At 43.3% G+C, this 27,628-nt stretch overlaps 1 protein-coding gene and 1 long non-coding RNA gene across 6 annotated transcripts; one reads left to right on the plus strand and one right to left on the minus strand.

The window, feature by feature from the left end:
* Positions 1 to 2,704: 2,704 nt before the first annotated feature.
* On the minus strand, positions 2,705 to 19,822 carry METTL2A (methyltransferase like 2A). 5 transcript variants are annotated; one of them, XM_038546954.1, is made up of 9 exons: positions 19,663 to 19,822; positions 19,366 to 19,457; positions 17,271 to 17,629; positions 14,774 to 14,823; positions 14,397 to 14,457; positions 11,583 to 11,722; positions 9,810 to 9,916; positions 7,711 to 7,776; positions 6,310 to 6,960 (listed from the first exon to the last, which is right to left on the minus strand). In XM_038546954.1, exons 1-9 carry the CDS (start codon positions 19,770 to 19,772, stop codon positions 6,806 to 6,808), a joined length of 1,140 nt encoding a protein of 379 aa, XP_038402882.1. In that variant the 5' UTR covers positions 19,773 to 19,822; the 3' UTR covers positions 6,310 to 6,805. The 5 variants fall into 5 exon arrangements, 3 of the variants coding, with proteins under 3 accessions (XP_038402884.1, XP_038402882.1, XP_038402883.1); XM_038546955.1 differs by having other exon boundaries at positions 19,356 to 19,457; positions 19,663 to 19,803; XR_005364318.1 differs by lacking the exon at positions 7,711 to 7,776 and adding an exon at positions 7,777 to 7,924 and having other exon boundaries at positions 6,824 to 6,960.
* A 56-nt stretch (positions 19,823 to 19,878) lies between these two features.
* On the plus strand, positions 19,879 to 22,390 carry LOC111097317. Its single transcript, XR_005364013.1, has 2 exons — positions 19,879 to 20,097; positions 21,333 to 22,390. It is a non-coding gene; the product is annotated as an uncharacterized LOC111097317 (long non-coding RNA).
* Positions 22,391 to 27,628: the final 5,238 nt, after the last annotated feature.

Consider the following 27,628-nt stretch of genomic DNA (forward strand, 5'->3'; position numbering starts at 1 on the left):
GTCCAGATGTGAGCTCCAAGAGAGCTATGACTCTGCTGTGTTAGCGGTACTGTTCCTAGGCATAGGGTCCAGAGCCTTTGGGCAGCAGTGGGATCCAGCTAGAACTTCTAAGACTGTTTTGTTTTCATCGTATTTATTTATTTATTTGAGAGAGAGAGAGAGAGAGAGAGAACGCACAGGGTAGGGAGAGGCAGAAGGAGAACGGGAGAGAATCTAAGCAGATTCTGTGCTGAGTGTGGAGCCCGACATGGAGCTGGATCTCAAGACCCTGAGGTCAAGACCTGAGCCAAAACCAAAAGTCAGATGCTTAACCCACTGTGCCACCCAGGCACCCATCATTGTATTTATTTTTAAAGATACCTTATATTGGTGCCCTTGGGTGGCTCAGTCATTTAAGTGGCTGATTTTTTTTTAAGATTTTATTTATTTATTCATGAGAGACACAGAGAAAGGCAGAGACACAGGCAGAGGGAGAAGCAGGCTCCATGTAGGAGCCTGATGTGGGACTCGATCCCGGGTCTCCAGGATCATGCCCTGAGCCAAGGCAGATGCTCAACCACTGAGCAATCTGGGTGCCCCAAGTGGCCGACTCTTGATTTCAGCTCAGGTCATGATTTCAGGGTCCTGGGATCGCCCCGAGAAGGGCTCTCCATTTGGTGAGGAGTCTGTTTGAGGATTCTCCCTCCCTCTGCTCCTCCCCTAACTTGCATGCACACTCTCTTTCTCTAAAATCAATAAATAATCTTATTTATTTTTTAAATTATTTATTTATTTGTGAGACACACACAGAGAGAGAGAGAGAGAGAGAGGCAGAGACACAGGCAGAGGGAGAAGTAGGCTCCATGCAGGGAGCCCGATGTGGGACTCGATCCCAGGACTCCAGGATCACACCCTGAACCAAAGGCAGATGTCCAACTGCTAAGCCACCCAGGTGTCCCATCAATAAAAAATATTTAAAAATACCTTCTGTTAATGTCAAGTGATACTTGTTTTATATTTTTAGTAGTGATTTAAAGTTTCCTTTCAAAATAAATTTAAGAATGTAAGTTATTTTATTTTTATTTTTTTTAAAAAGATTTTATTTATTTGTTCATGAGAGATACAGAGAGAACGAGAGAGAGAGAGAGGTAGAGACACAGGCAGAAGGAGAAGCAGGCTCCATGCAGGGAGCCCGATGTGGGACTCGATCCCAGGACTCCAGGATCACATCCTGAGCCAAAGGCAGACGCCCAACTGCTAAGCCACCCAGGTGTCCCATCAATAAAAAATATTAAAAAATACCTTCTGTTAATGTCAAGTGATACTTGTTTTATATTTTTATTTTTTATTATTATTTTTTTATTTATGATAGGCACACAGTGAGAGAGAGAGAGGCAGAGACACAGGCAGAGGGAGAAGCAGGCTCCATGCACCGGGAGCCCGACGCGGGATTCGATCCCAGGTCTCCAGGATCGCGCCCTGGGCCAAAGGCAGGCGCTAAACCTCTGCGTCACCCAGGGATCCCTTGTTTTATATTTTTAGTAGTGATTTAAAGTTTCCTTTCAAAATAAATTTAAGAATGTAAGTTATTTTATTTTATTTTATTTTATTTTATTTTTTTAAAAGATTTTATTTATTTGTTCATGAGAGACACAGAGAGAGAGAGGTAGAGACACAGGCAGAGGGAGAAGCAGGTTCCATGCAGGGAGCCCGACGTGGGACTCGATCCCGGGTCTCCAGGATCAGGCCCTGGGCTGAAGGCGGCACTAAACCACTGAACCACCAGGGCTGCCCCAGTTATTTTATTTTTATTATTATTTGGAAAGAGAGACTCCTAAGCAGGCTTCATGCCATTCCATCTCATGACCTTGAGATCATGACCTGAGCCAAAATCAAGAGTTGGACTTTGACTGGCGCCCCAGGATATTTTAAGTTTTATTTTTATTATTATTATTATTTTGGATATTTTAAGTTTTAGTGAAGAAATCCAAACTCAGGAAAGTGGGGAATGAAGGACTGAATGCAATTTGGGGCTCATGTTGGGGTGAAGATGCCACGCTTGAGCCTTTGGTGAGTCTACTGGCCACCATGTTTCAGGATTCCCACTCCTCAACCCCCCACATCCGCCAAGCATGGAATTTGACTATGGCTGTTTGCTCTGTAACTTGATCATGCACTGTGTTCCACTGATGGCAGGCAAGATGATGTCCAATCTTGGACCTAGAAATTCACAGAAATAGAGCAGGGTGGCTGTGACGCACCATTTCAGTGTTTTTACCTGCGAAACTTAACAGCCAGTGCTGCTTCTACTTGCTAACCCAGGTTCCCAAATCAACCTGCACACCAAATTAAGCAGCATATAAAACAGCCTGCCACGCATCGATGCAGTTGGGCTCCAAAAATAGCAGCTGAAGCCACAAACCAGAGAACAGACCTTTGTGAGCAGAGTGAAAGAAGCTGTTTGTCCTGAGCTCATCTTTTAAGCCACTGATACAGCTCCCCACTATTACTAAAGTGACATCTTTAGGCAAAGATAGGAATCAATTGGAGGAAAATAGGATGTCCTAATACATCAGCTTTTCCTTTTCCTCTTAAGTTTCTAAGACCCTATTTGCCAACCAGAGCCCAAGAGAGTGCAAACTTACATGAAAGCAAGGCAAAGCATAAATTTGACATAATTAGCAGAGGCCAGGCTCAAGATGAAGAACACAAATGGGACGATGAATCTCTGATAATGAATGAGTTCTTGGGGCACAAATCCACACTCTCCCAGGTTACATCCTGACCCTGTGCACCACCTTCACGACTGTGGCTTTACACCAGCAGGTCCAGTGCACCTCTCTCAAGTTAAACTATTATTCATTTTTCAAGCAACATCGAATTTATCTCCTCAGCCAAATGACTAGTATTGGCAGAGCAGTTTCAGAAACTTGTCCATTAGACTTGAATCTAAACCACACAACTTCCTGAGTAGCTTCACACGTGGAGTTACCTTCCCCGCCAACACAGCACTTTTCTTGCACCAAGAATATCAAGAGATCAGACCTGAAAATACAAAGTACAAACTGGTGGTTGCCAGAAGGGAAGAAGGGTGGGGGGGAAGGACAAAATAAGTGAGGGGGAGGGGGAGGCACAGGCTTCCAGGTATGGAATGGATAAGTTATGGGGATGAAAGGCACTGTGTTGGGAATGTAGTCAATGGTACTATAATAGTGTTGTATGGTGAGACTGCAGCTCCACTGAATATAGCATAACATAGAACTGTTGAATCACTATGTTGTATACCTGAAACTAATGCAACATTGTGTGTTGATTAAAAAAATACCAGAGATGCTGTTGGGAGTCAGAGCCATAGTCTAGACTATATGTTTTTGAGTGGCACACCAAAATCATACTTTAATCTACTTTCACCATGTTTATTTTTAAAGATTTTAATTATTTCTTCATGAGAGATACAAAGAGAGAGAGACAGAGACACACAGGCAGAGGGAGAAGCAGGCCCCATGCAGGGAACCCGACGTGGCACTCGATCCTGGCTCTCCAGGATCACATCCTGGGCTGAAGGCGGCGCTAAACCGCTGAGCCCCCCGGACTGCCCTACCTTCACCATGTTTAATTGTCCTCTGACCATTATTAGAGATTCCAAGGCTAAAAGATTATGTCAAGTCCCTAATGGAGTTTAAGGTAGCATGACAGATAAAAAGTCAGAGAGCAAGGGAAGAGAGCTTAGTAGATGTCAGAGAAGAAAGCAGAGCAGCAGGCAGAAAGAGGCTCATTTTTTATACCTAAAGCCCAAAGCCTAAGCTAGGTGCTTCGAAGATGCTCTTCCTGTTACTTTGAAATGCTTCATGACATACCCTTCCAGTGACTTTTTTTTAGCTTTAAATATATTCAGTATAATGGAAGAAATAGGAATCTCCTTCCCTCCCACTCTTTAAAACTCACTAATAGGGGTGCCTGGTGGCTCAGTTGGTTGGGTGTCTGCCTTTGGCTCGGTCATGATCCTGGAGTCCTGGGATGGAGTTCCACATTGCTCCCTGCTCAGTGAGGAGTCTGCTTCTCCCACTGTTGCCTCCTCCCTGCTCAAGCTCTCCCTCACTCTTTCTCTCAAAAAAAAAAAAAAAAAAACCCCACACCTCACTAATGAAGCTCAGCAAGGTGGACGTTAGTGCAAGGGCAAAGGGATGGTGGTGGTGGTGGTAGGTTGTTGGACCCCAGGCAGGGTGAGGAGGTTGTCTGTGGGAGGCAGGGAGCTGTGGTGGTAGTGACTTGGAGCAAGGTGTTAGAGCCCAAGAAGTGAGGAGGCCATCCACATGTGAGTGGTAGCAAAGGAGAATGTTATATATGCGGGCATTGGCCTAATGTATTGAAGGTTATGGGAGTTTGGGATTGTTGGAAAGAGATTACAAGTACAGAGAAAAACTAGAATAACAACCAGAAGAAATCTTGTGGTGTTGGATTGGAATTAAAGGCATTAATCTGAATGGATGGTTTTCAAGATCTATGTTTAAGTATAGAAATACAGTTGCAAGTATGCATGTATGTATGTACATATATGCAAATACCTGAAGGCTCCATCCACTGATGGGGGTTGGAAAAAGAACACCCCAAAGCCAATAAGCACACTTAGCTTGGTTTCTAAATACCTTTCTGCACTAAAAGACACCAGAACTCCTTGAGGGATATGGCAGATTGACTGGGGCAAGAAAGTGTATGAGCCTAAACAACCCGTGCTTAAAATGCTCAAAGAATAATGGGGAGTCACGAGTTCACAGAAGCATTTGAAGAGGCCCCCCCCACTGGCCAAATCTGGAGTAATGAGCACCAAAATAATGATAGTATATACAATAATCATTTAATAAAACAGAAGTCTGAGTCCACGTTACATAAATGAATAGAAAAAAGAAAGCTTTCCCTACAGAATGCCAACCAATAATATAGAAAGAATGGAGGGATTAGGAAACCCTCTCAGGCTACCATCATAGCAGTAGTTCAGCCAAGAAACTGCATCACAGATACCAAATTAGGGGCTGGAGTTTGATGAGGAATGGGTTTTTACCCGATTTCAAAGCACAATCCCACAAGATGCTTATTAGTAACTTTTCAGTGGAGAAACCCAGCAGATACCACTTCAGGTAAGTGATCAAGGTTAGCATAATCAGTAACAGGAATTCAAAACATTATCCTGATAGGATGTAACAGGAGGGGCAAAGCTCCACTTGATGTTCCTGCCAGAAATGTGTAACCTGAACCAAATCATGAGAAAGCATCAAGGAACCCAAATTGAGGGACAGCCTGCAAAATAGCCTGGAATCTTCAAATGTCAACGTCATTAAAATAAGCCTGGATTGTTCCAGAGAGCAGGAGATTGAGACATGACTACTAAGTGCAACTTTTCTCTAGTGGTAGATTATTGGGGACGTTGGGAAAATCTGTGGGTGGTAGCGTTTTCATGTTTTTACTCCTGATGGATTTATTTGGTGATACAGAACATATTCAGTTATAGGAATTATACACTAAAATATGTGGGAGTGTTGGGACATAACCTTACAACCCACTCTTAAAAATTACTCAGAAAGGGCAGCCCAGGTGGCTCAGTGGTGTAGCACCACCTTCAGTCCAGGGTGTGAGCCTGGTGGCCCGGGATCGAGTCCCACGTCCGGCTTCCTGTATGGAGCCTGCTTCTCCCTCTGCCTGTGTCTCTGCCTCTCTCTCTCATAAATAAATAAATAAAATCTTAAAAAAAAATTACTCAGAAAAAAAAGGACTATTCCTGCAACAGTCTTGGTAATTGGTACTTTTCTTTAATTTGAAATTTTTTAGGGGCACCTGGGTGGCACATTTGGTTAAATATGATTTAATATGATTTTTAATATGATTTCAGCTCAGGTAAAAGTCGTAATTTAAAAAAAGCACAACATAAAGAAAGTAATACTGCCAATGCTCACTTCTATCATTCATTCGGTCATGTGGCTAAAATAAAGTTCTCTCAGTTCCTTTTGTGTCAAACATTTAAGGGCACACACACACACACACACACAAAAAAAAAAAAAAAAAGAGAGAGAGAGAGAGAGAGAGAGAGAGAGAGAATTTTGCAAAAATCAAGATCTTTCCCAGGACTCCAGGATCAGGCCCTGGGCTGAAGGCAGTGCTAAACCGCTGAGCCACCTGGGCCACCTTAAAGTAGTATTTTTGAGTCAGGAAAATATCCAAAGAAAGATGATTGTTCTTCATGTGTCTCTCGCTGAACAACACTTTTATTTACCCTTGAATGTATCAACTGCCTTGCTTAGGTATTTGAACTCTGAAATAATTTAATGTAACTCCCAGTCAAATGACACTTTATCATACATAATACTTCTTTATTATGTTCATATATAATAAATTCTTGATGCCTTTAAATTCATGATTCTTAGGAAAGTTAGTTATGATTAATTACAAAATGCCAAGAAAGATTCTTTGAGATCTCAAAGTAAGAAAGAAACTTAAGGAGGAGGAGGTGCCTGGGTAGCTCAGTTGGTTAAGCATCCAGGGTTGATCTCAGGGTTGTGAGTTCAAGCTTGGCAGTGGGCTCCATGCCGGGCACAGAGCCTACAAAAAAAAACCCCAAAACCAAAGCAGCCCAACAACCTTGAGGAAAGTATATACAAAAGGGCTTCACAAATATGAAGGACAATTATTAGAAACTTGATAAAAAGCAACCTGTTCTAGGTTCAATGCTCAAGTCTGAATCCTTGAACTTCCCAACATCAACAAGACACCATTCGTGAATGTTCTTTTTAAAAAAACTCCCAAGAACTCCTATCATGGCAAGAGCAGGTGCCTCTTAGCCAGTGCCGGACAGGAGAGGCTTGCGGTATTTGCACTGAATCCAAACGCGGTACATTGTCAGCTGTTTCCCTCGGTTCACTTGCAATCGGCGATCCACCAGGTTCTGAACCTTTTCCAGTCCAGCAGTAGTGAAAAGTGTATCCAGCTCATCTGGTTTGGGAAAGAGATGTTTATATATTTTCTGCTGAAGAAAAAACATTGCCTACCACTTCCTATGTTGAAAGGGCCACTGTGAGACAGTTTTTATTTATCTATTTTAAATGGCTTTAGCTGGGCTGTTTGTTTATAAGCACAGTAGCAGCTTGGTAATAGCAAATTTGTATTTACACAGAGGAAGCCAAACTATCTGGGAAGGGCAGCTTAGGGTCCAGAGAGAGAGCCTAATAAGTCAGCTGATGGGGGGGTATTTTCCAGAAGGGCTTTATGGACACTTGAAGATGACATGCAAAAATCTACAAAAATGTTAACTTCACAGTCACTTTTTTAGGGGAGAGGTTCTACCACGTTAACTGAAAGCTTAAGAAAGTATGTGACACAATAAAGGGCCCAGGGACGACACTGAACACATGACCAGGGCAAACTGTGGAGAGCAATTCAGGGTTACACCTGGACCCCGGGAGAACCCAGCCTCAGGGTGAAGCCAACTGCATCAAAATCTTGCAAAATGGGGTAGGCTCCCCCAGTTCTGGACAAAGTGACAGGGAGGAAGAGCACACAACAGAAGGGCAAGGTGGAGACCGAAGTGGAGCCTGCTTGGACAATGGGCCCTGGGCCACCAAGGGCAGGAAAAGGCTGCAAAAGGTAGGAGGGGCTCAACAGCTGTATGTCGAGGACACAGAGCAGCACTGCAGCTAGGGTTTTGGGGACCACCGACATATGTAAAGAGGAACGTCTTCCTACCTTGTGTGAAGAAGTAAACTCTAGTACCATCACCTCTCACATAGAAATTTTCAGACAGACACTGACCTGTGGAGCGATGTGATAAAAATCAAACTTGAAAGCACTTCTTTGAATTTCACTGCCAATCAAATGTGCATCATGATACCGATTTCTTAGAGAACAGACTCCTGTCTTGGTTACTGTGGGCGCTTTGTAGGACTCTGTCATTTCCCTCCTACAAAGGAACGGTGCTTTGGAGAGGGGTGGCGTGATCCAATTTCAGACTTAGATCACACATTCTCAGCCTTCTGTTCAAGAGCAGTTTCAGGTTGACAACAGTGTTCTTTCCCCTCCCTCATTAAATAAACACCATGTACTCTTTGTAAAACAAAAATAAATAACTAAAAGCCAGGGACCATAGTGAAACTTACGGAAAGGAAACCTGAGATAGCCACCATGACCGTGTCCCATGTCTCTGCACGTGTCCACGCACATTCACAATACAACACATCTGCTGTTTCTATCATGGACACTCTCCCTTTAGCTGCCAAGCCCTCTGACATAATGCCAATTCACCAACCCAGTATGTAATCCTTCTACACCTTTGGAATGTCAATATCTTACTTGCTTTGCTTAGTTCTTCCCAGCTACTCTTATATGTGCGATCAAGTTTAAAATACACATCTGCACACTGATTTTCTCATCGGGAATGCAGAATGGAAACCCCTCTAAGACTACTGGTATGGGGTCTACCTCAAGCGGCAGGCAGTGTTACCCTCTCCAGAGGCATTCGTTTTGTTCCCAAGATTTTGGCAACACACATAGTACATGCTAGGTCTTGAGTAACTCCCAAGAGTTAAAAGACTGGGTAGAGAACACCAGTGTGCTTAAAATAAAAAACCCCCAAGCCCCAAACACCACTAACAACTTGTTATTTCTACCAGTAATGGAGAAGTATATCTCCTTCTTTGAACTGGCCAGCAGTAGGTTTAAGAAGTGGTTATCTCACTGTAGGCTTTGTTACCTTGAAGTTTGTTTTTGGCCATTTGGATTTGCCCTTCAGTGAATCAACTCTAAAATTTCCCTTTCCCGTTTTTTTGGGTGGGTTATTGATCTGCTTATCAATTTGCCAACAGGGCCTTGAAGAACACAGATAATAATTAAGTCTTTATCTGTTCCAGGCACCAAAATTTGTCTTTCAATTATTTATTTTATTTATTAAAAGAATTTACTTATTTATTCATGAGACACACACAGAGAGAGGCAGAGATGTAGGAAGAGGGAGGAGAAGCAGGCTCCGGCAGAGAACCCGATGCACAACTCAATCCCAGGACTCTGGATCACGTCCTGAGCCAAAAGCAGACGTTCTACCACTGAGCCACTCAGGTGTCCCATCTTTCAATTTTTTACTTATTTTATTTGTAAAAAGATTTTATTTATTTATTCACAAGAGAAAGAGAGAGAGAGAGGGAGGGAGGGAGGGAGGGAGGGAGGGAGAGGGGCAGGGGCAGAGACACAGTCAGAGGGAGAAGCAGGCTCCATGCAGGGAGCCCAACTTGGGACTCCATCCCAGGTCTTCAGGATCAGGCCCTGGGCTGAAGGCAGCACTAAACCACTGAGCCACCCGGGCTGCCCTCTTTCAATTTTTTAAAGACACCTTTTGGCATGCCACATTTAAAATTATTCATGTAATCAAATCTTTTTCTAAAAGTAGCTATTCTAAAAGTAGCTGTCTTGGTTAAAAGATCTCCCCAATATCTAATTATACAAATCTTCAAAAACATACCACCCTGTCATGTACTAAGTGGCCTTATATATGGAGCTATTAATTCAAGAATTTTTATTCGATTTCACTGATTCATAAGTCTAACAGGATGGCAAAACTTCTTGTTTTGGTTATAGTAGCAAAATGCCATAATTATTCATTTAAAAAATTTATTTTATTTCATTCATTCATTCATTCGACAGAGTGTGTGTGCAAGCAGGGGAGGGGCAGAGGGAGAGAGAGAAGCAAGCCCTCTGCTGAGCAGGGAGCCTGACGTGGGGCTCAATCCCAGTACTCTGAAATCATGACCTGAGCTGAAGACGAATGACTGAGCCACCCAGGTGCCCCAAAATACCTTTTTTAAACCGAAGCTGAGCCATGTCATAGCGGCCATAATCTCGCAGAAGCATCAACCCTCCCGGTTTCAGAAGTCTGCTCAGCCTGTTGATAGCCTTCTGCATCCTGTGGGGCAACAAGGAATGAAGATCAGGTCTCCTTTAAGGACAGGATTCTTTTTCCTTGAAGCATGTCTGTAAAAGCCAGTGGACTTCTTAACCCTGACACACGAACCCTGAAATCTTAGCTCCTCTGCTCCTGCTTCAGTCAGAGTGGGAGCACACACCCAAGCTTCTGCGGTCTGCTCAGGACTGTGGCTTTGACCCACTCCCTTCAGGATGAAGAGGCCTGAGGATAACCTGCTTCTGTTAGAGTGCGCCACTTAAGATACTCTGCATCTGGCTCACTTCGTATTCCTCTTGGGATTATCTCATGGGGAAGCCATCCCTGCCCTGTGCTCCCAGGGCTCTCGGAGCACAGCCCTGAAAACTTGCGGTGCAGACTAGCTAGTTAGCTGACTCATCCGCCTGCCCCCCAGGCCTGAGCGCTTTGAAGGCAGAGACTGTATCTTTCCATTTGTTAAGTGAAGATGAAACTTTAAGAACTTACAATTTACATGGTGAGTCAGTATGCAAATGAGTGCCACGGGCAGAGCGCTTTACATTTTGACTGCACTCTGCACACACAAGTGCAGGTTTTAGCTGTACTAACCTCAGAAGTATAAGTGCTACAAAATCTGCTTAAATACAGAATAAAGAGTTTAATGATTTGTTTCAGTCACATCAGTTCTTAAGTTTGTAGCGTTTAAACTTCTACTGATATTTTATCAATCAATGAATCTCTATCCTCCAAACATGGGGCTTGAACTCATGACCCTGAGATCTAGAGTCGCATGCTCTACCAACTGAGCCAGCTGGGTGCCCCAAGATTTCTGCAGTTCTGAAAGTTTAGAACCATGCCCGGCCTTTTGGGCTGGCCTGCACCTGCCTTTATGCACACACACTCATAATACCTTCAGGTCAGATGACTCAGTGCTCTCCTCAAGGAAATGTGGGACAGAGACCATCAATCATTCCCCTAGGTCTCTAGCTGACACTGCTTCCTGAGGACAGTATCTCATTAGGAGAGCTGGCTGCCCACATCTAAGCAACTTTTAACAGTATCTTGCAGGGTTCAGCAAAAGACTTTCCTTTCACCCAAACTTGATTTTATGGAATTCCCCAGTACTGCAGTTTTCTGAAGAGCTTAAACATAAAGGAACATCTGAGTTAAGCTTCACTGTAAATTCTGTGTTGTTAATAAGCCTGATTTACTGAAAGCATTTAAAAAGCCCAAGTGACTGGCTTAGTTGATTGAGTGTGTGGCTCTTGATCTCGGGCTTGTAGGTTTGAGCTTCATGTTGGGTGAAGAGATTACTTAGAAATAGCTTAAAATAAAAAAAACCAATGAGGGGATGGTACCAAACAGCTGTGCACCCACTGTTCTAAAACAGCATGCTGAGATTATCAACAGGGGACGCCCCCACACCCAATAGAGACAGTGCTCCCGTTCCTGGCGGATGTTCAACCACAGCATCGAAAAGCCAACCCACCCGCTGCAATCAACTGGCAGAGGTTTAGAGGCACACAGATTTAGGAAAAGGGCCGAGATACTGCCATCACTCTGATAGAGTGGCTTCCCCCTGCCTATCAGATCACCCTGCTCACTTAGGGTCCAACTCTGGGATCAAGGTCCCTGATCCCAGCTTTGTTTTTGTTACACTATTGTATTGGTTAAAGGACCTAAAACTTACTTGTCTGGAACAACCGCTGAAAGAACAAATATAAGGATGATAATATCAAGGCTATCCCTGGGCACTGGGTAACTCTTATCTTCGTCACATAGATCGTGAACAAAGGCAAAGCACCGACAAGGATCATATGCTGAATTTGTCTGCAGACAGTTGAAAGTCACATAGGTTAGAAAATGTTCACACACACACAAAAGAAAATGTTCACACAGCCTTAGGGAAAGCTTATCTTGTGTTAAGTGTAACTGCTACTGCCTGCTGAGGGTTATCATTCTAATCATGAAGGCATGTATTCTTAGTCAAAGGCCCAGAATGTTGAACAATTCCAGGGAGGAGCCTGTGGAATCTAACTGGTATTTTTATGATATTTATTTTTAAAAAGATTATATTATCTCTACACCCAACATGGGGCTCAAACTTATGACCCTGAGTTCAAGAGTCACATGCCCGACCCACTGGGCTAGCCAGGTGCCCCAACTGGTACTTTTAAAATGTAATGTTTGGGATCTCCGGGTGGCTCAGCGGTTTAGTGCCTGCCTTTGGCCCAGGGCGTGATCCTGGAGTCCCGGGATCAAGTCCCACATCAGGCTCCCTGCATGGAGTCTGCTTCTCCCTCTGCCTTTGTCTCTGCCATTCTCTCTCATGAATAAATAAATAAAATCTTAAAAAAAAAAAAAAAAAAAAAGAAGATATTCTCTTCTAAAAAATAAATAAATAAATAAAATGTAATGTTTTTGGGGCACCTGGCTGGCTCAGTGGGTAGACCATGTAAGTCTTGATCTCAGGGTCGTAAGTTCAAGCCCACGTTGAACAGAGCTTACTTAAATTAAAATTTTTTAAGTAAAATGAATGAGGGGCACCTGGGTGGCTCAGTTAGTTAAGCGTCTGACTCCTGATTTTGGCTCAGGTCATGATCTCAGGGTTGTGAGACTGAGTCCCGCATTGGGCTCCATGCTGGGTGTGAACCTACTTAGGATTTTCTCCGTCTCTCTCCCTCTATCCCCACACCCTCCTCTCATGCTCACCCTCTCTTTAAAAAAAAAAAAAAAAAAAAAGGAATATTCTTGATTCTTCTATATTTTATTTTTTACTCTGATGTACAGAGTTAGATTTGAAGATTGGAAAGTGATCGGGAAGGTAAGTGACCACAAGAAGAAAAATCTCATCAGGAGACAAAACATACTAACATTTATTTATTTATTTTATTTATTTATTTTTTTTAAGATTTTATTTATTCATGATAGTCACAGAGAGAGAGAGAGAGGCAGTGACACAGGCAGAGGGAGAAGCAGGCTCCATACAGGGAGCCCGACGTGGGATTTGATCCCGAGTCTCCAGGATCGCGCCTTGGGCCAAAGGCAGGCGCCAAACCGCTGCGTCACCCAGGGATCCCACATACTAACATTTAAAGCATGATTGATTGATTAATGAGAGAGAGGGAGAGGCAGAGACACAGGCAAAGGGAGAAGCAGGCTCCATCCATGCAAGGAGCCCGATGTGGGACTCAATCCCGGGTCTCCAGGATCAGGGCCTGGGCTGAAGGTGGTGCTAAACAGCTAAACTGAGCCACCTGCAGCCCAGGGCCTGATCCTGGAGATCTGGGATCAAGTCCTGCGTCAGGCTTCCTGCAGGGAGCCTGCTTCTCCCTCTGCCTGTGTCTCTGCCTCTCTCTCTCTCTCCGTGTCTCTCATGAATAAATAAAATCTTTAAAACAAAATAAAAAATAAGACAACTCCTGGGGTGCCTGGGTGGCTCAGTCAGTTAAGTGTCTGCCTTCGGCTCAGGTCACAACCTTGGGGTCCTGGGATTGAGCCCTGCATTGGACCTCCTGCTCAGAGGGGAGACTGTTTCTCCCTCTAGCCTTCACCCCACTCGTGTATGCTCTCTGAAATAAATAAAATCCTTAAAAAAACAAAAAAAAATTAACTAAAGAAAAAAATATAATTAATTAAAAATAAGCCTCAGTATTCACCTGGTCTAGATCTATAAAAGTAATTCACTCCAGAAAGACAAGGAACTTCCAATTCCAGAGCCCCTGTACTATAAGCATTATACATGATTAGACACATTTTAGGGTAATTTCTCTTTCCATATCTCTCTTCCCCAAAAATGACTTTGTTGCTCACTGACCACAGCTAATTAAAACAGAGCAAGTTTTGGATTGGGTCAATCAGACTCTGGGGACTTTGGAAGGACAATAAGTAATTCTGGTGAGGTTCTGAGAATGCCTGAACAAGTGGACTTGTAAGGGGGCAAGCCATGTTGGAGGTCACATGAAAAATTTATTACAGAAAGCTGGTCTGTAGACAAAGGACAAATGGGCTCTGGGCTATGAGAAATAGGAAACCATGAGCTTGAGGGAGGTATTGTGATAGGAAGAAGAGAGGGTGGCAACATCTTATCAGCTTAGCCAACTTGCCTTGGTATCTGCCACTTTTTCAGGGCAGAGTGACAGCCCTGGCTACACTTTATGCCTTTGGGTTCTATGACTGTCTCTTTCATTGGTTGAGTTTGTGTAGATGTTTCTGTGACTTGTAACTCAAAGAACCCTGACTAGAAAAAAAAAATCTCATTTTAATCCATAAAATCTAAGTTTGGAAAGGTCAGGAGACCTAACCAAAGTTCCATAGCTGGCCAGTAACAGGTTCCATGTTCATGTTTGGTTCTTTCCTCTACTCCCAGCTGTTTCAGGAAATCTTTTACTTTCAGACCACATAAGAATAAGAAATTTAAAAAAAAGTGCTAAAAACCTTGAATTTTAGGAAACCATTTCCCCTTTAATCAGTGAAAATTACAGATAGGAGCCATTGCACTTACCTGGACCAGTTCCACAGCTGTGGAAGAAAAATCACAACAGTAAACAAAGAGTCCTGGGTCACTGAAATGAACAGGAAAAACAGTAGCACAATTAAGACTACAAACTGAATTATGTCTGTTCTCTCTCCTGTATAGCAGAATTAAAATATCAAAGGGACCACATATTAACAGTGGAATAGATTTTGAAGCTCATTAGTTTTCCTGATGACAAAGGTAACTAAGAAATCAAATTCAATCAAATCATTAACGGATAACAGAAATCGACATCTCCTATCCCCAGCATTCCCAATAACCACTATTATCAGTTTGCTGCAGTTTTGAGAAACCACACACCCTTTCTCCTCTTTGCTTACAGTTTAACTTTACAACACACTTACTTGTTAGTTTGTAAAATCGGAAAGACTGTGTTTCCCACACCACAACCAACCTGCAGACAAAAATGAACTTTTAGTTACAGGATGTTCCAAAGAATTAATTCCCTAGAGCTAGATAAATAATCAACAGTAGATAATCTTGTTTCATTGTATTAGCAGGGAAAGTGCAGAGACCAGAGCTAAACAGCACCCATGACATACCCTGACTTTGATCTCAGGAAGTCTAAAGTGGGGGGAGCCATAAAAGACAAGAGCATGGGCTCTCAGCAGCACAAAGGAGCTGCTGTGGAAAAAAGGGGGCATGAATTGCTTTTACTTTTTGAGTTTTAGCAAATAGTCCTAACGATGAAATTTTTTTTTTTTAAGATTTTATTTATTTATTCATGAGAGACGCAGAAAGAGAGAGGCAGAGACACAGGCAGAGGGAGAAGGAGGCCCCATGCAGGGAGCCCGATGTGGGACTTGATCCTGGGACAGTGGGATCACACCAAGCCAAAGACAGATGCCCAAATGCTGAGCCACCCAGGCGTCCCCCTTTTTTTTTTTCTTATTAATACAGCATTTCTTTGTCTTCCCTTTGTCAAACCCCAAGCCAACCACTTTCCCCAGGCTGCCTGGGGAGGTATAGGGAAAGGAGCATCCAGGGCAGATGGGACATAGAAAGACCTACAGGAGTTGGAGATGGTTCCTTCACAAGGCAAAGAGGATGAGAAGGGTCCCATCAGGAAAAACAACCCCATGGCCTCCTACAGGGCAAAGCCCAGAATGATGTAGAAGAGCTGTTGCTTCAGCGAGGGATTCCTGGCATAACCAAAGATGAGGCTCCCAAACAGTCCCAGTTCCAGCCCCGGAGCTAGGCAGCCCTATTGTGGCAGCCCCAGCCCCAATGAACTTGGCTGCTGTGTCGATGTCCCTTGTAATGGCCTGGGTTCCAAAGCTGTGACTATTAGTAAGTGAGGTCAGGGGACATGGGGCTGCCAAGCTGAGGCTCTCATCTATCAGTGTCTCTGGTGGTTTTAGCACCTCTGCAGACAGTGATCAGCTCAACAGCTGAGAAGTGCTCCTGACCAAGAAAGAGGTGGAGAAGAACTTTGCATATGTGTCCATTTTAGTGACGAGGGGGTATGACAGAAAGAGCTACTCCCAGTGCAGAGAAGAGAGGACAGATGAAACACTTTCTTACTGAACTGCACTTTATATTTTTTAAAGATTTTATTTATTCATGATAGACATAGAGAGAGAGAGAGAGAGAGAGAGGCAGAGACACAAGCAGAGGGAGAAGCAGGCTCCATGCCGGGAGCCCGATGCGGGACTTGATCCCGGGTCTCCAGGATCACGCCCTGAGCCAAAGGCAGGCACTAAACCACTGAGCCACCCAGGGATCCCTGAACTGCACTTTATTATTGGAAAAATGTGTTTCATAGGCTAAAAAATTCATGAAAAAGGAACCATGGGGGCAGCCTGGGTGGCTCAGCGGTTTAGCACCACCTTCAGCCCAGGGCATGATCCTGGAAACCCAGGATTGAGTCCCACGTCAGGCTCCCTGCATGGAGCCTGTTTCTCCCTTTGCCTGTGTCTCTGCCTCTCTCTCTCTCTCTCTCTCATGAATAAATAAATAAAATCTTAAAAAATAAAAAAGGAACCATGGATTACATTATCCTCAACTGGGTGCTACTAAGAACAGTGACTATTTGGGGTGGTTGGCTCTGCGCTGAGTGCAGAGTCGGCTAGAGATTATCTCCCCTTCCCTCTGCTCCTCCTCCTGCTCTCACAAACTCTCTCCAAAATAAATCTTTAAAAACAAAAAAACCCCCAACCCCCCAAAAAAGACAGTGACCATTTACTAAGGGCTTACTACATGCCAGACACTATTTTTAGCGATATTACATCATTATCTCAATGTATGTAATTCTCATAACTACGAGGCAGAGGTCCTCTTCTGCTTGGGGGTTGGGGGGGGCTATAACAAGGTCAGGCTAGAGTACTCAACCCCAAGGCGAGCTTCCAGTGGAGTGCAGTCACCACTTGTAAATCTGCATCACAGTACCCACCCAGACAACGTTTCCAGGTCTAGCTTTATCTCAGCAACACCATCCAAACTAGGAAGACATGAACTCCCCCATGCCTGAGAAGCAGGCACCAACCCAACTAACCCCTCCCCTCCATCCTATATTACAAGAGAGGTAAAAGAATCTGTCTTTTGACTCGGGACTCTTTTCAGGTGGCAGGTATAGCACGATTCTACAATGTTCAGATACAACAGGATGTTTCCAGGTAACACCTCAGGTAATATCTTTGTTTGCCACACCCACCAGATATCTGGTTTGAATTTAAGACATGTCATTCGTTCAAAAATCGAGGGGTTTCCAAGCCAACATGAGTCAAGTCTAGTCAGCTTCTTCAGACACAATCACTTTTGTGGTCAGCCTCTCTGCACCATCCACATGTACAATACAACAGCCTCATTAACCCCACTATCAGGACAATAAAGGGGAGTTACCTCAAGTATTCTGTAGGTAGCTGAGGACCCAGGGAACTCATCCACACAGATTTCCAGGTGACTGAGTTTCTGAGTTACGTTTTCTTCCACAGGAGGCATCTGCATTTTATGTCCAAGGCTATTTGAAGAACACTTGTGTTGTTCTTCTATTTGTAAGCCAGGTCCATCCTCATTGCTTCTACATTGAGGTACTTTACTCCTCTTGTTCTCTGGGAGCAAATCATTCAAGTGGTTTTGGTTTTGGCTGGGTGCCAACTCTGGGAATTCAGTGAAAAGCCAATGTCTATCTTTGAAAAATCCATTTTCGTGGATTTTGTAGAATTCATTCCAATATTTGTGGGCATTGACCTCATAATCAACTGTAAATATTAAAGAAAGAATTTAAAAAACCATCTCCCAATGTTTATGTGTCCCTGATGTCAAACGTCATCCTGCTTCACTGAATGTAATTTTATACTAAAAGTATCTTCAAGTAGAGCCATAACCTCAGAACTGGAAATCTCTGAGTTCTACCACCTACCCTACATAAATTCCCTCTGTATCTTGCCCTTCTTAGGAGGAACTTTTACCAGGGAACTTACTACCAATTCTCCACCCACGTTTTTGGGTGGCTCTTAGCTATTAGAGAATTCTAACATTAAGGGGGAAAAAAAAAAAAAAGAGAGAGAGAGAGAGAGAGAGAGAGAAAATTCTAACATTAAGCAGAAAATCTGTCTCCTGGTCAAAAAGTCCTACTTTCTTAGGGCCATACAGAACAATCTTTTGATTTAAGGGCGGTTATGCAGTTATTTTCACCGCTAAACCTTCTCTTTTACAGGCGAAACGTACCAGGTTCTTCAGTCATTCCCCATGTGAACTCAATGATTATGATACATGCAGCTTTTTTGTTTTATATACACTCCTCTGCCTGTGAGTCTTATCGAAAGTAGAGCTAAGGAATGAATTTAATACTACTAAAAGATCCTAAAAACAGAAATAAGTCTAAAAGGAAAGGAGAAAACAGAGACAAGAGGGAAAAATGTCTTCAGGTGAGAAGAGTTCTGATGAGAGACAACAGGAGAGACTTAAGGGTAGACTGCTTCCATCATAGTTTAAGGCCATCAAGGCAGCCGGCAGTCCCAGACTTCAGTTTTCTGCTCTTTGCCAATACAGGGCTTTGATTAGTGTAGTAGAAGAGAACAAAAATCTAACAAATTGGATTTTAGTTCCACCACTCCTACTACTAACTAACTGCTTACCTCTGGGTAAGGCACTTAATGTCCTGTGGTCCAAGTTTCTTTAACTGTAAAAAGAGGATATTGGACTACATGATTTTCAAAATCCCTTTCAGCTCTAACTTGCCTTGAACTAGTCTCTGTCAAACTATGTCGGGTGAATATTTTGTAACTGGAATCTTCTAATTGTTACTGTGAACTGTGGGATACCACTCTCCCAATTTCTAGTCCTGCTTTGAATGGTCTTTTAGGACATAGGACCTGCCAGTCCTAGTTTTAGTACTTAGAGATGTTTTGCAGTGAAATCATCCACCTCTCCAGAAAGGGGTCTCTTTGACTTTGGCCAGGCTTACCTACATACACTCCTCTTCACCCAGCTTTCCTTGGACGAAGCCCTAAATCCTCATAGCCATCATCCAAGAAAAAGACATATAATTCACCATAGTTAGCTCCCTCCCCCAACGATATTTAGAATCTGGTCGCTAGAATCTAGCTTCAGTGATATTTCTTTAGCCGGAGTGTAATCACGGGAAGCACAGCCTCTAAGTCGATCACGTGACCACACGGCTGCCACAGGCCAGTCCTATTAATATGGGTCTAGTCGACCTAACTAAAAATGTATCCGCTAGAAAATACATCAGGATACAGTTCCTCCCTCTCGGATAAAGCCAAAATCTAAAGTCCCTCTTTGCCCTAATAAGATTTTGGGTGAAGCCCTTTGCCATCCTTACCCATCCCCTGTCCCTCCCATCCCACCCCCGAGTTCGGTATCAGTCCGGTAACAAAGGCTCTTGGCGGTCTCGGTCTCTGGCCTCTAGGGGAGAGCGTGTCCACTGGCACGCTGGCTGCTGCTACCATTGAGGGTCCACACCTGGGCGCACCTTGCTTCTCCTGGCACACCCGCTGGGTACTGTTCTCCCGGACTTTCCTCTCCGCCGCGGCGGCCTGCTCTTCCGACCACTCCACATTGTCCCTGGGAAAATCAAACGAGCAGCTTAGGGGCCTCACGTTCCAGCTGCGAGCGGGGTGAGTCGCTGGCCCCACAGGGCCTCTCCCGTGGAAGGAGAGCGCCTCGAGCAGGGCAGCGGGACTCGTGGCCGGCGGTCAGGGGCTTCTCAGAGAGCACGGGGCGGCGGGACAGAGGGCGAGCCGCAAGCCGGGAGGGGCAGGGCGGTTACCAGGCATTATGGTGGAAGACGCGCGCCGGATCGCTCAGAAATCTGCTCCCAAACTGCTGCCTCTTCTCGCCGACCGCAGCCAGCGCGCATTCAGGGTAAGGGTCGGCCATGACACCGGAGCCGGATGTGCCTCCCTTTCGGTAACGCGAGAACTTCCTGAGAGTCCACGCCCCCTCCGGAAGTCGCGGGGTCTGGGCGGGAAAAGAGCAAGGCGAGGCGGGGCGGGGCGGCTCTGAAGGGCCCCGCCGGGGTTGGAGCTCGAGCTCCGCCTCTGGGGCGGGGCAGCGCGCTCTGGGGACCCGGCACGTGGCCGCGGAATTGGTCAGAGCCGGCTTTTCCCTCCAACCCGAAAAGGTGCTGGCGAAGGTGCAGGCCGTCAGGAAAGTGGGAGACATTAGGCTTGAGCCCCCTTTCTGTGCTTGGGCCCTCTAACAGGTTCGCTAGTTTCCCTCAAGTTTTTTTTTTTTTTTTTTTTTTTTAAGATTTTATTTATTTATTCACGAAAGACAGGGAGAGAGGCAGAGGCACAGGCAGAGGGAGAAGCAGGCTCCATACCGGGAGCCCGACGTGGGACTCGATCCCGGGACTCCAGGATCACGCCCTGGGCCGAAGGTGGCGCTAAACCGCTGAGCCACCCGGGCGTCCCCATCCCTCAAGTTTTAAGACAGGAAGCGTCTTGAATCACTTTGAGAATTAAGGGTGCGTAGTCTCATGGTAGACCTGATGGCAGAAGAATTTGAGCAAGATTGCAAGCTGGCTGACGAAATAGGGGAGTTTTCCAGCTTTTATAGTCAGCTTTTTATAGTGTGGAAAGCTCTGAAAAAAAAAAAAAAAGGTTTCTTTTGGGGAAGGCTATAGAATGAATTCTGAGAACCTGCGGTTAATTTACATAATTTTTTAAAGATAGATTTTTAAAATATTTATTCATGAGAGACACACAGAGAGGCAGAGACATAGGCAGAGAGAGAAGCAGGCTCCATGCAGGAGGCCCAATGTGGGACGATCCTGGGACTTGAAACTAACGCACAACCACTGAGCCAGCACCCAGGCATCCCTTGTTTCTTTCTTTTTTTTTTTTTTAATTGTTTTTTAAGATTATTTACTTAGAACGAGGGGGAGGGAGAAGTAGACCCTGAGATCATGACCTGAGCGGACGGCAGATGCTTAACCCACTGAGCCACATGGCGCCCCTATAAGTACATAATCTGTAACCACTTACTTTTTGGAATTACCCATACCCGAGCTTGTTTACACAATCTGCATTGTAATATAATGCACATAGTTTGTTAGATTAATACGTTTTTCAGCCTTCCATTTCTATGTCGATAATTACTATAGATGGATTCTCAAAAGAATCTAGAAGAGGGGATCCCTGGGTGGGCGCGATCCTGGAGACCCGGGATCGAACCCCACGTCGGGCTCCCGGTGCATGGAGCCTGCTTCTCCCTCTGCCTGTGTCTCTGCCTCTCTCTCTCTGTGACTATCATAAATAAATTAAAAAATTTTAAAAAATCTAGAAGAAAGTACCCTGTCGATACAAGGTTAATTGAAAAGAGTTCCAGGGGAGTAACGACTACCATTTGAAAGAAGTTAAGGAAAGGGTTAGTTTTTTAAGTGGAACAGTACTAGCCGGCACACTGGTAACCAGTGATCATTTGTTTTCATTGCAGATTCTTTCCACAGGCAGAAGGGAGCTCTGCGCGATTCTGTAATCTTTCTCAGAAAAGAAATACGAACAAGCCCTAAACCCTCCCTAATCACAAAGAAAAATATGGGAGTGAGTCGAGAAGATAAGATAGTAAAGAACTTGTACTTTATTTGAAAGCACTTCTGCCATGCTCATGGTCTTCTGAAACATTTGAACAAAACCTTTCCAAAAAGCAAGTATATAAGGATTTTTTTTTTCTCAAGGCCAATTGTTTGATACAGTGGTTGCTTTATATTTATTCTTGGCATCTTGTCTCTTCTACATGCTTTTTTCTTCTTACACCAAAAGCTGTTAATGCTCCCAGTCAACAGCCCCACTGCATATTTCCTCACATAGCATTCACTCTGTTTTCACTTGAAATCACTATATTAGTTCCAATAATCAGTCATTTAAAATGTCAAACAACTTGGGCCCTTTTGACAAAATGTGGTAAAAGTATCCTAAACCTAACTTCTTTAGAATTGGTTGGTTGACCTGTAAAACTTATTGTTCTCTGAATTTTGAAACACTCAAAAGCATTTTTCTGAAGAAATTTGGAAGACATGGCTGTTGAGTCCTTTTTGTATCAGACTATATACTGAACTGTATCTTCAGCAATACTTCTCAGGGGACCTATGGGGTCCCTCTGCTGGTGAGCTGCAGGAGCTCTTCTAGCTGGGTGGCATGGGTTCAAAGCCTGGAAAGGTTAAGAACACTCAGACTGAATTATGGCCTTGGGCGTCAACCTGGGACATGGGTAGTTAATTATTTCATGCTTTCCTTTGAGTTCCAATCAGTGGAAATACTGGTCTGTGTAAGCATGTGTTCTGGAACTGAAAGGTGGGGAAGGGTGTCCTAATTTGTTCTCCTTAAAGTTTCACAGAACATGTAGCAGCCCTAGATAATTAAGCTGGTTTAACAACTTTAAACAGACTTTGTGGTTCTTTTCTCATTGCAAAATAAATACATGTTTATTGTAGAGCATTTAGACAAAAAAAAAAAAGAAACTACCCCATTCCATCCTTAATTTAACCCATTAAACTCTTTGACTTGTATCCTTCCACTCTCTTTTTTCTAATTTATTTATAGAAGTCACTTTTAAGTTAAAATAGTTTTAGAACTGCTTTCTGCCTTCTTTTTTCACAGCTTCATTGAGGTATAGTTTACATACAATTAAATTCATCCATTATAAGTGTACAGTTTGACAGATTTTCATTAAAAAATCTATACTTGTGCAACTACCACCATAATTAGGTTCTAAAACAACCCCTTAAAGTTTTCTCATGGCTCTGAGCAGTTGTAGTCTGTTTTTTTTTTATTTTTAATCTTTTTAAAAATTTTTATTTATTTATGATAGTCAGAGAGAGAGAGAGGCAGAGACATAGGCAGAGGGAGAAGCAGGCTCCATGCACCGGGAGCCCGACGTGGGACTCGATCCCAGGTCTCCAGGATCACACCCTGGGCCAAAGGCAGGCGCCAAACCGCTGTGCCACCCAGGGATCCCTGTAGTCTGTTTTATAACTTGATAATACCTTGTGAATATCATTCTTTTGCTTGAATGTTCTCTCTCTCTTTTTTAATTTATTTATTCAGAGAGAGAGAGAGAGAGAGAGAGGCAGAGACACAGGCAGAGGGAGAAGCTGGCTCCATGCAGGAAGCCCAACGTGGGACTCGATCCCAGGTCTCCAGGATCACACCCCTGGCTGCAGGCAGCGCTAAACCACTGTGCCACCGGGGCTGCCCTCTCTTTTTTTTTTTGGAATGTTCTTTTCTAACATTGTTTTAATGACCCTGGTATTGTTTAATAGAGCTGTATCATGATTTACTGGCCATTTAAGCTACTTTAAGTTTCTTACTATTATAAATCCAACATGATAAACATCTTTATAACTAAATCATTTTTTTAAAGATTTTATTTATTAATGAGACACAGAGAGAGAGAGAGAGAGAGAGAGAGTGAGAGAGTGGCAGAGAGAGAAGCAGGCTCCATGCAGGGAACCTGATGTGGGACTCCATCCCGGGTCTCTGGGATCAGGCCCTGGGCTGAAGGCGGTGCTAAACTGCTGGGCCAGCCGGGATTCCCTAACTAAATGATTTGTATATTCACGATTGCTTCTTTAGAAATAATTTCTAGAAGTGGAAGTACTGAGTCAGTGGTTATAATTAGCTGCATTACTCAGCTGTAAGGTCAGGGCATTTTATCTGTTCATTCATTGTTATATATCCAGGTCCTAGAATAGGGGCCAGCATGCAGTATGCAACTCAATAAATAATTGTTGAATGAATGGCTGAATACCTGTTGCTAAACTGTATTCCATCTGCAAGATGCCAGTTTCTACTGTCAACCACAGTGTGGGACAGATTGATAGACCATATTTCTGTACATTTTAGAATTTCCAGGACAGAAAAATATTCTGTCCTGTTGTCCTATTGATTCAAGAAAATATTCCAGGAATTTGAATATTTTGGCATCGAAATTACAGCTCTTAGATTGCCATTACAGTCATAACCATATCAAAAAAAATCTGTCAAACCATAAAACTTGTTTTTGAGGTAGGAACATGGTGACTTATCTATAAGATTCTTTTTTTAAAAAATATTTTATTTATTTGAGACAGAGCGAGTGAGAGAGAGCATGAGCAGGCCAAGGGGCAGAGGGAGAGGGAAAAGCAGACTCCTCGCCAATCAGGGAGCCTGACACCAGGCTCAGTCCCAGGACCCCGGGATCGTGACCTGAGCTGAAGGCAGACACTTATCCTACTGAGCCACCCAGGTGCCCCAAGGTTCTGTTTCTCAACATCATAATATTGTAAAGAATGGTAAATAGTGTTAGATAGTTTTGAATATTCAAGGTAACATAAATTTGCTTCAAGTCCAATTCATTAAATAGTTTTAGGAGCCTTCACAATCTTCATTGTTTTTTTCTGGCATGGTATGATTTCATATTATAAGCCACTGTCTCCATCAATATGGGACATGTCTTTTCCTTTTTCTAACAGGAAAAAAAATGTAATGGATGATATACACCTAAACAGTATTAAAATAGTAAATTGTATGCATATTTTTTCCACAATAAAAAGTACACCTCCCAAACTTGTAATAGTTATACATGCACATCTTTATTAAATGCACTAAAGAACAACAGCAACAAGTGTAATGGATGAGATCAACTATTTTTAAGAGGGATCCAAGAGATGAGCCTGATGACGCGTGACTAAGGAGCCATAGGAACACCCAAATTTAATCAAGAGTCCCTGGGAGAATCAGGGAAATACAAATCAAAACCGCAATGAGATACCACCTCACACCAGTGAGAATGGGGAAAATTAACAAGGCAGGAAACCACAAATGTTGGAGAGGATGCGGAGAAAAGGGAACCCTCTTGCACTGTTGGTGGGAATGTGAACTGGTGCAGCCACTCTGGAAAAATGTGTGGAGGTTCCTCAAAGAGTTAAAAAGAGATCTGCCGGGATCCCTGGGTGGTGCAGCAGTTTGGCACCTGCCTTTGGCCCAGGGCGCGATCCTGGAGACCCGGGATCGAATCCCACGTCGGGCTCCCGGTGCATGGAGCCTGCTTCTCCCTCTGCCTGTGTCTCTGACTCTCTCTCTCTCTCTGTGACTATAATAAATAAATAAAATTAAAAAAAAAAAAAAGAGATCTGCCCTATGACCCAGCAATTGCACTGCTGGGGATTTACCCCAAAGATAAGATGCAATGAAATGCCGGGACACCTGCACCCCGATGTTTCTAGCAGCAATGTTCACAATAGCCAAACTGCGGAAGGAGCCTCGGTGTCCATCGAAAGATGAATGGATAAAGAAGATGTGGTGTATGTATACAATGGAATATTACTCAGCCATTAGAAACGACAAATACCCACCATTTGCTTCGTTGTGGATGGAACTGGAGGGTATTATGCTGAGTGAAATAAGTCAATCGGAGAAGGACAAACATTATATGGTCTCATTCATTTGGGGAATATAAATAATAGTGAAAGGGAATAAAGGGGAAAGGAGCAAAAATAAGTGGGAAATATCAGAAAGGGAGACAGAACATGGAAGACTCCTAACTCTGGGAAACGAACTAGGGGTGGTTGAAGGGGAGGTGGGCGACGGGTGGGGGTGACTGGGTGGCGGGCACTGAGGTGGGCACTTGACGGGATGAGCACTGGGTGTTATTCTCTATGTTGGCAAATGGAACACCAATAAAAAATAAATTTATTAAAAAAAAAAAAAGAGTCCCTGGGAGATGGTGATATTATTCCCTGGAACTGAAAGATCATGTCATCTGCTGCCTCTGGCCTCTTTTACAAATAATCAAAAACCTAATGTGATTTATGGTTACATAAACTCAGATGCTTATTACTAGGGGAGCCATTAGGGGCTCATAGGGGTGGCTCTGTATTGAGATAAGTGCCGGCATTTGGCTTTTCTTCTTCTGCCCAGGCACTTTTGAGCCAGGTGGAGGCAGCAGAGCGCAGCTGTTTGCTGGGGAGATAACCACATGACCTCTGTATACTAGTTAAGAATTAGGAAAAGGAAACCAAAATAATCAACGTGATAGATCACATCAATAAGAGAAAAAAAACAACCATATGATCCTCTCAGTAGATACAGAGAAAGCATCCATTTCTGGAAAATACAGCATCCATTCCTGATTAAAACCTTTCAAAGTGTAGGGATAGAAGGAACATTCCTCAATATCTTAAAAAGCCATTTATGAAAAGCCCACAATGAATATCATTCTCAATGGGGAAAAACTGAGAGGCCTTCCCCTAAGATCAGGAAACACGACAGGGATGTCCACTGTCATCATTTTTTTTTTCCACTGTCATCATTGTTATTCAACATAGTACTAGAAGTCCTAGCCTCAGCAATCAGACAATAAAAAGAAATAAAAGGCATTCAAATTGGCAAAGAAGAAGTCAAACTCTCCCTCTTTGCAGATAACAAGATACTGTATATAGAACACCCAAAAGACTCCACCCCAAGATTTCTAGAACTCATACAGCAATTCAGCAATGTGGCATGATACAAAATCAATGCACAGAAGTCAGTGGCATTTCTATATGCTAACAATGAGACTGAAGAAAGAGAAATTAAGGAACCAATCCCATTTACAATTGCACCCAAAACTTAGGAATTAACCTAACAAAGAGGTAAAGGATCTATACCCTAAAAACTACAGAACACTTCTGAAATAAAATGAGGAAGACATAAAGAGGTGGAAAAACATTCCATGCTCATGGATTGGAAGAATAAATACTGTGAAAATGCCTATGCTATCCAGGGCAATTTACAAGTTCAGTGCAATCCCCATCGAAATACCATGGACTTTCTTCATAGAGTTGGAACAAATAATCTTAAGATTTGTATGGAATCAGAAAAGACTCCGAATGGAGTCTTTCTAGAGTTGGTAGGAGGCACAAGCACGGTTTTGCTAAAATGTCAAGTGTTGAAAGTGAGAGGGACAGAATGATGAAGGTAAGGTGGGCAAAGTGTTGTTTGCTGTCATGGCCCTTAAACTTATCTCAGTGAGGTTGAATAGTCAGAGGAATATTGAAAAAGAAAACCAATGCTGGGGGCATCACAATGCCGGATTTCAAGCTGTATCACAAAGCTGTGATCATCAAGACAGTATGGTACTGGCACAAAAAAAAGATACATAGATCAATGGAACAGAATAGAGAACCCAGGAATGGGCACTCAACTCTATGGTCAACTAATATTCAACAAAGCAGGAAAGAATATCCACTGGAAAAAGGTTAGTCTTTTCAATAAATGGTACTGGGAAAATTGGATAGCCACACACAGAAGAATGAAACTAGACCATTCTCTTACACCATACACAAAGGTAAACTCAAAATGTATGAAAGATATAAATGTGAGACAAGAATCCATCAAAGTCCTAGAGGAAAACTCAGGCAACAACCTTTTTGAACTTGGCTATAGCAACTTCTTGCAAGATACGTCTATGAAGGCAAGGGAAACAAAAGCAAAAATGAACTATTGGGACCTTAATCAACATAAAAAAGCTTCTTCACAGCAAAAGAAACTGTCAACAAAACTAAAAGACAACCTACAGAATGGGAGAAGATATTTGCAAATGACATATCAGATAAAGGGCTAGTATCCAAGATCTATAAAGAACTTATTAAACTCAACAGCAAAGAAACAAACAATCCAATCATGAAATGGGCAGAAGACCTGAACAGAAATTCCTCCAAAGAAGACATACACATGGCCAAAAAGCCCATGAGAAAATGCTGCGTATCACTT

The sequence above is a fragment of the Canis lupus genome, chromosome 9, assembly GCF_011100685.1.
Source record: "Canis lupus familiaris isolate Mischka breed German Shepherd chromosome 9, alternate assembly UU_Cfam_GSD_1.0, whole genome shotgun sequence".
In the NCBI taxonomy this organism is placed as follows: Eukaryota; Metazoa; Chordata; class Mammalia; order Carnivora; family Canidae; genus Canis; species Canis lupus.

What these genes read in the sequence shown, in the direction of transcription:
- METTL2A (XM_038546954.1), bottom strand. Translation starts at nt 19,772, where the DNA reads ATGGCCGACCCTTACCCTGAATGCGCGCTGGCTGCGGTCGGCGAGAAG. An exon ending in CTACCTACAGAATACTTGAG is followed by an intron (nt 14,824 to 17,270) that starts GTAACTCCCCTT and finishes TTTTGTCTGCAG; the next exon opens with GTTGGTTGTGGTGTGGGAAA. An exon ending in AGTTTACTTCTTCACACAAG is followed by an intron (nt 6,961 to 7,710) that starts GTAGGAAGACGT and finishes TTCCCAAACCAG; the next exon opens with ATGAGCTGGATACACTTTTC.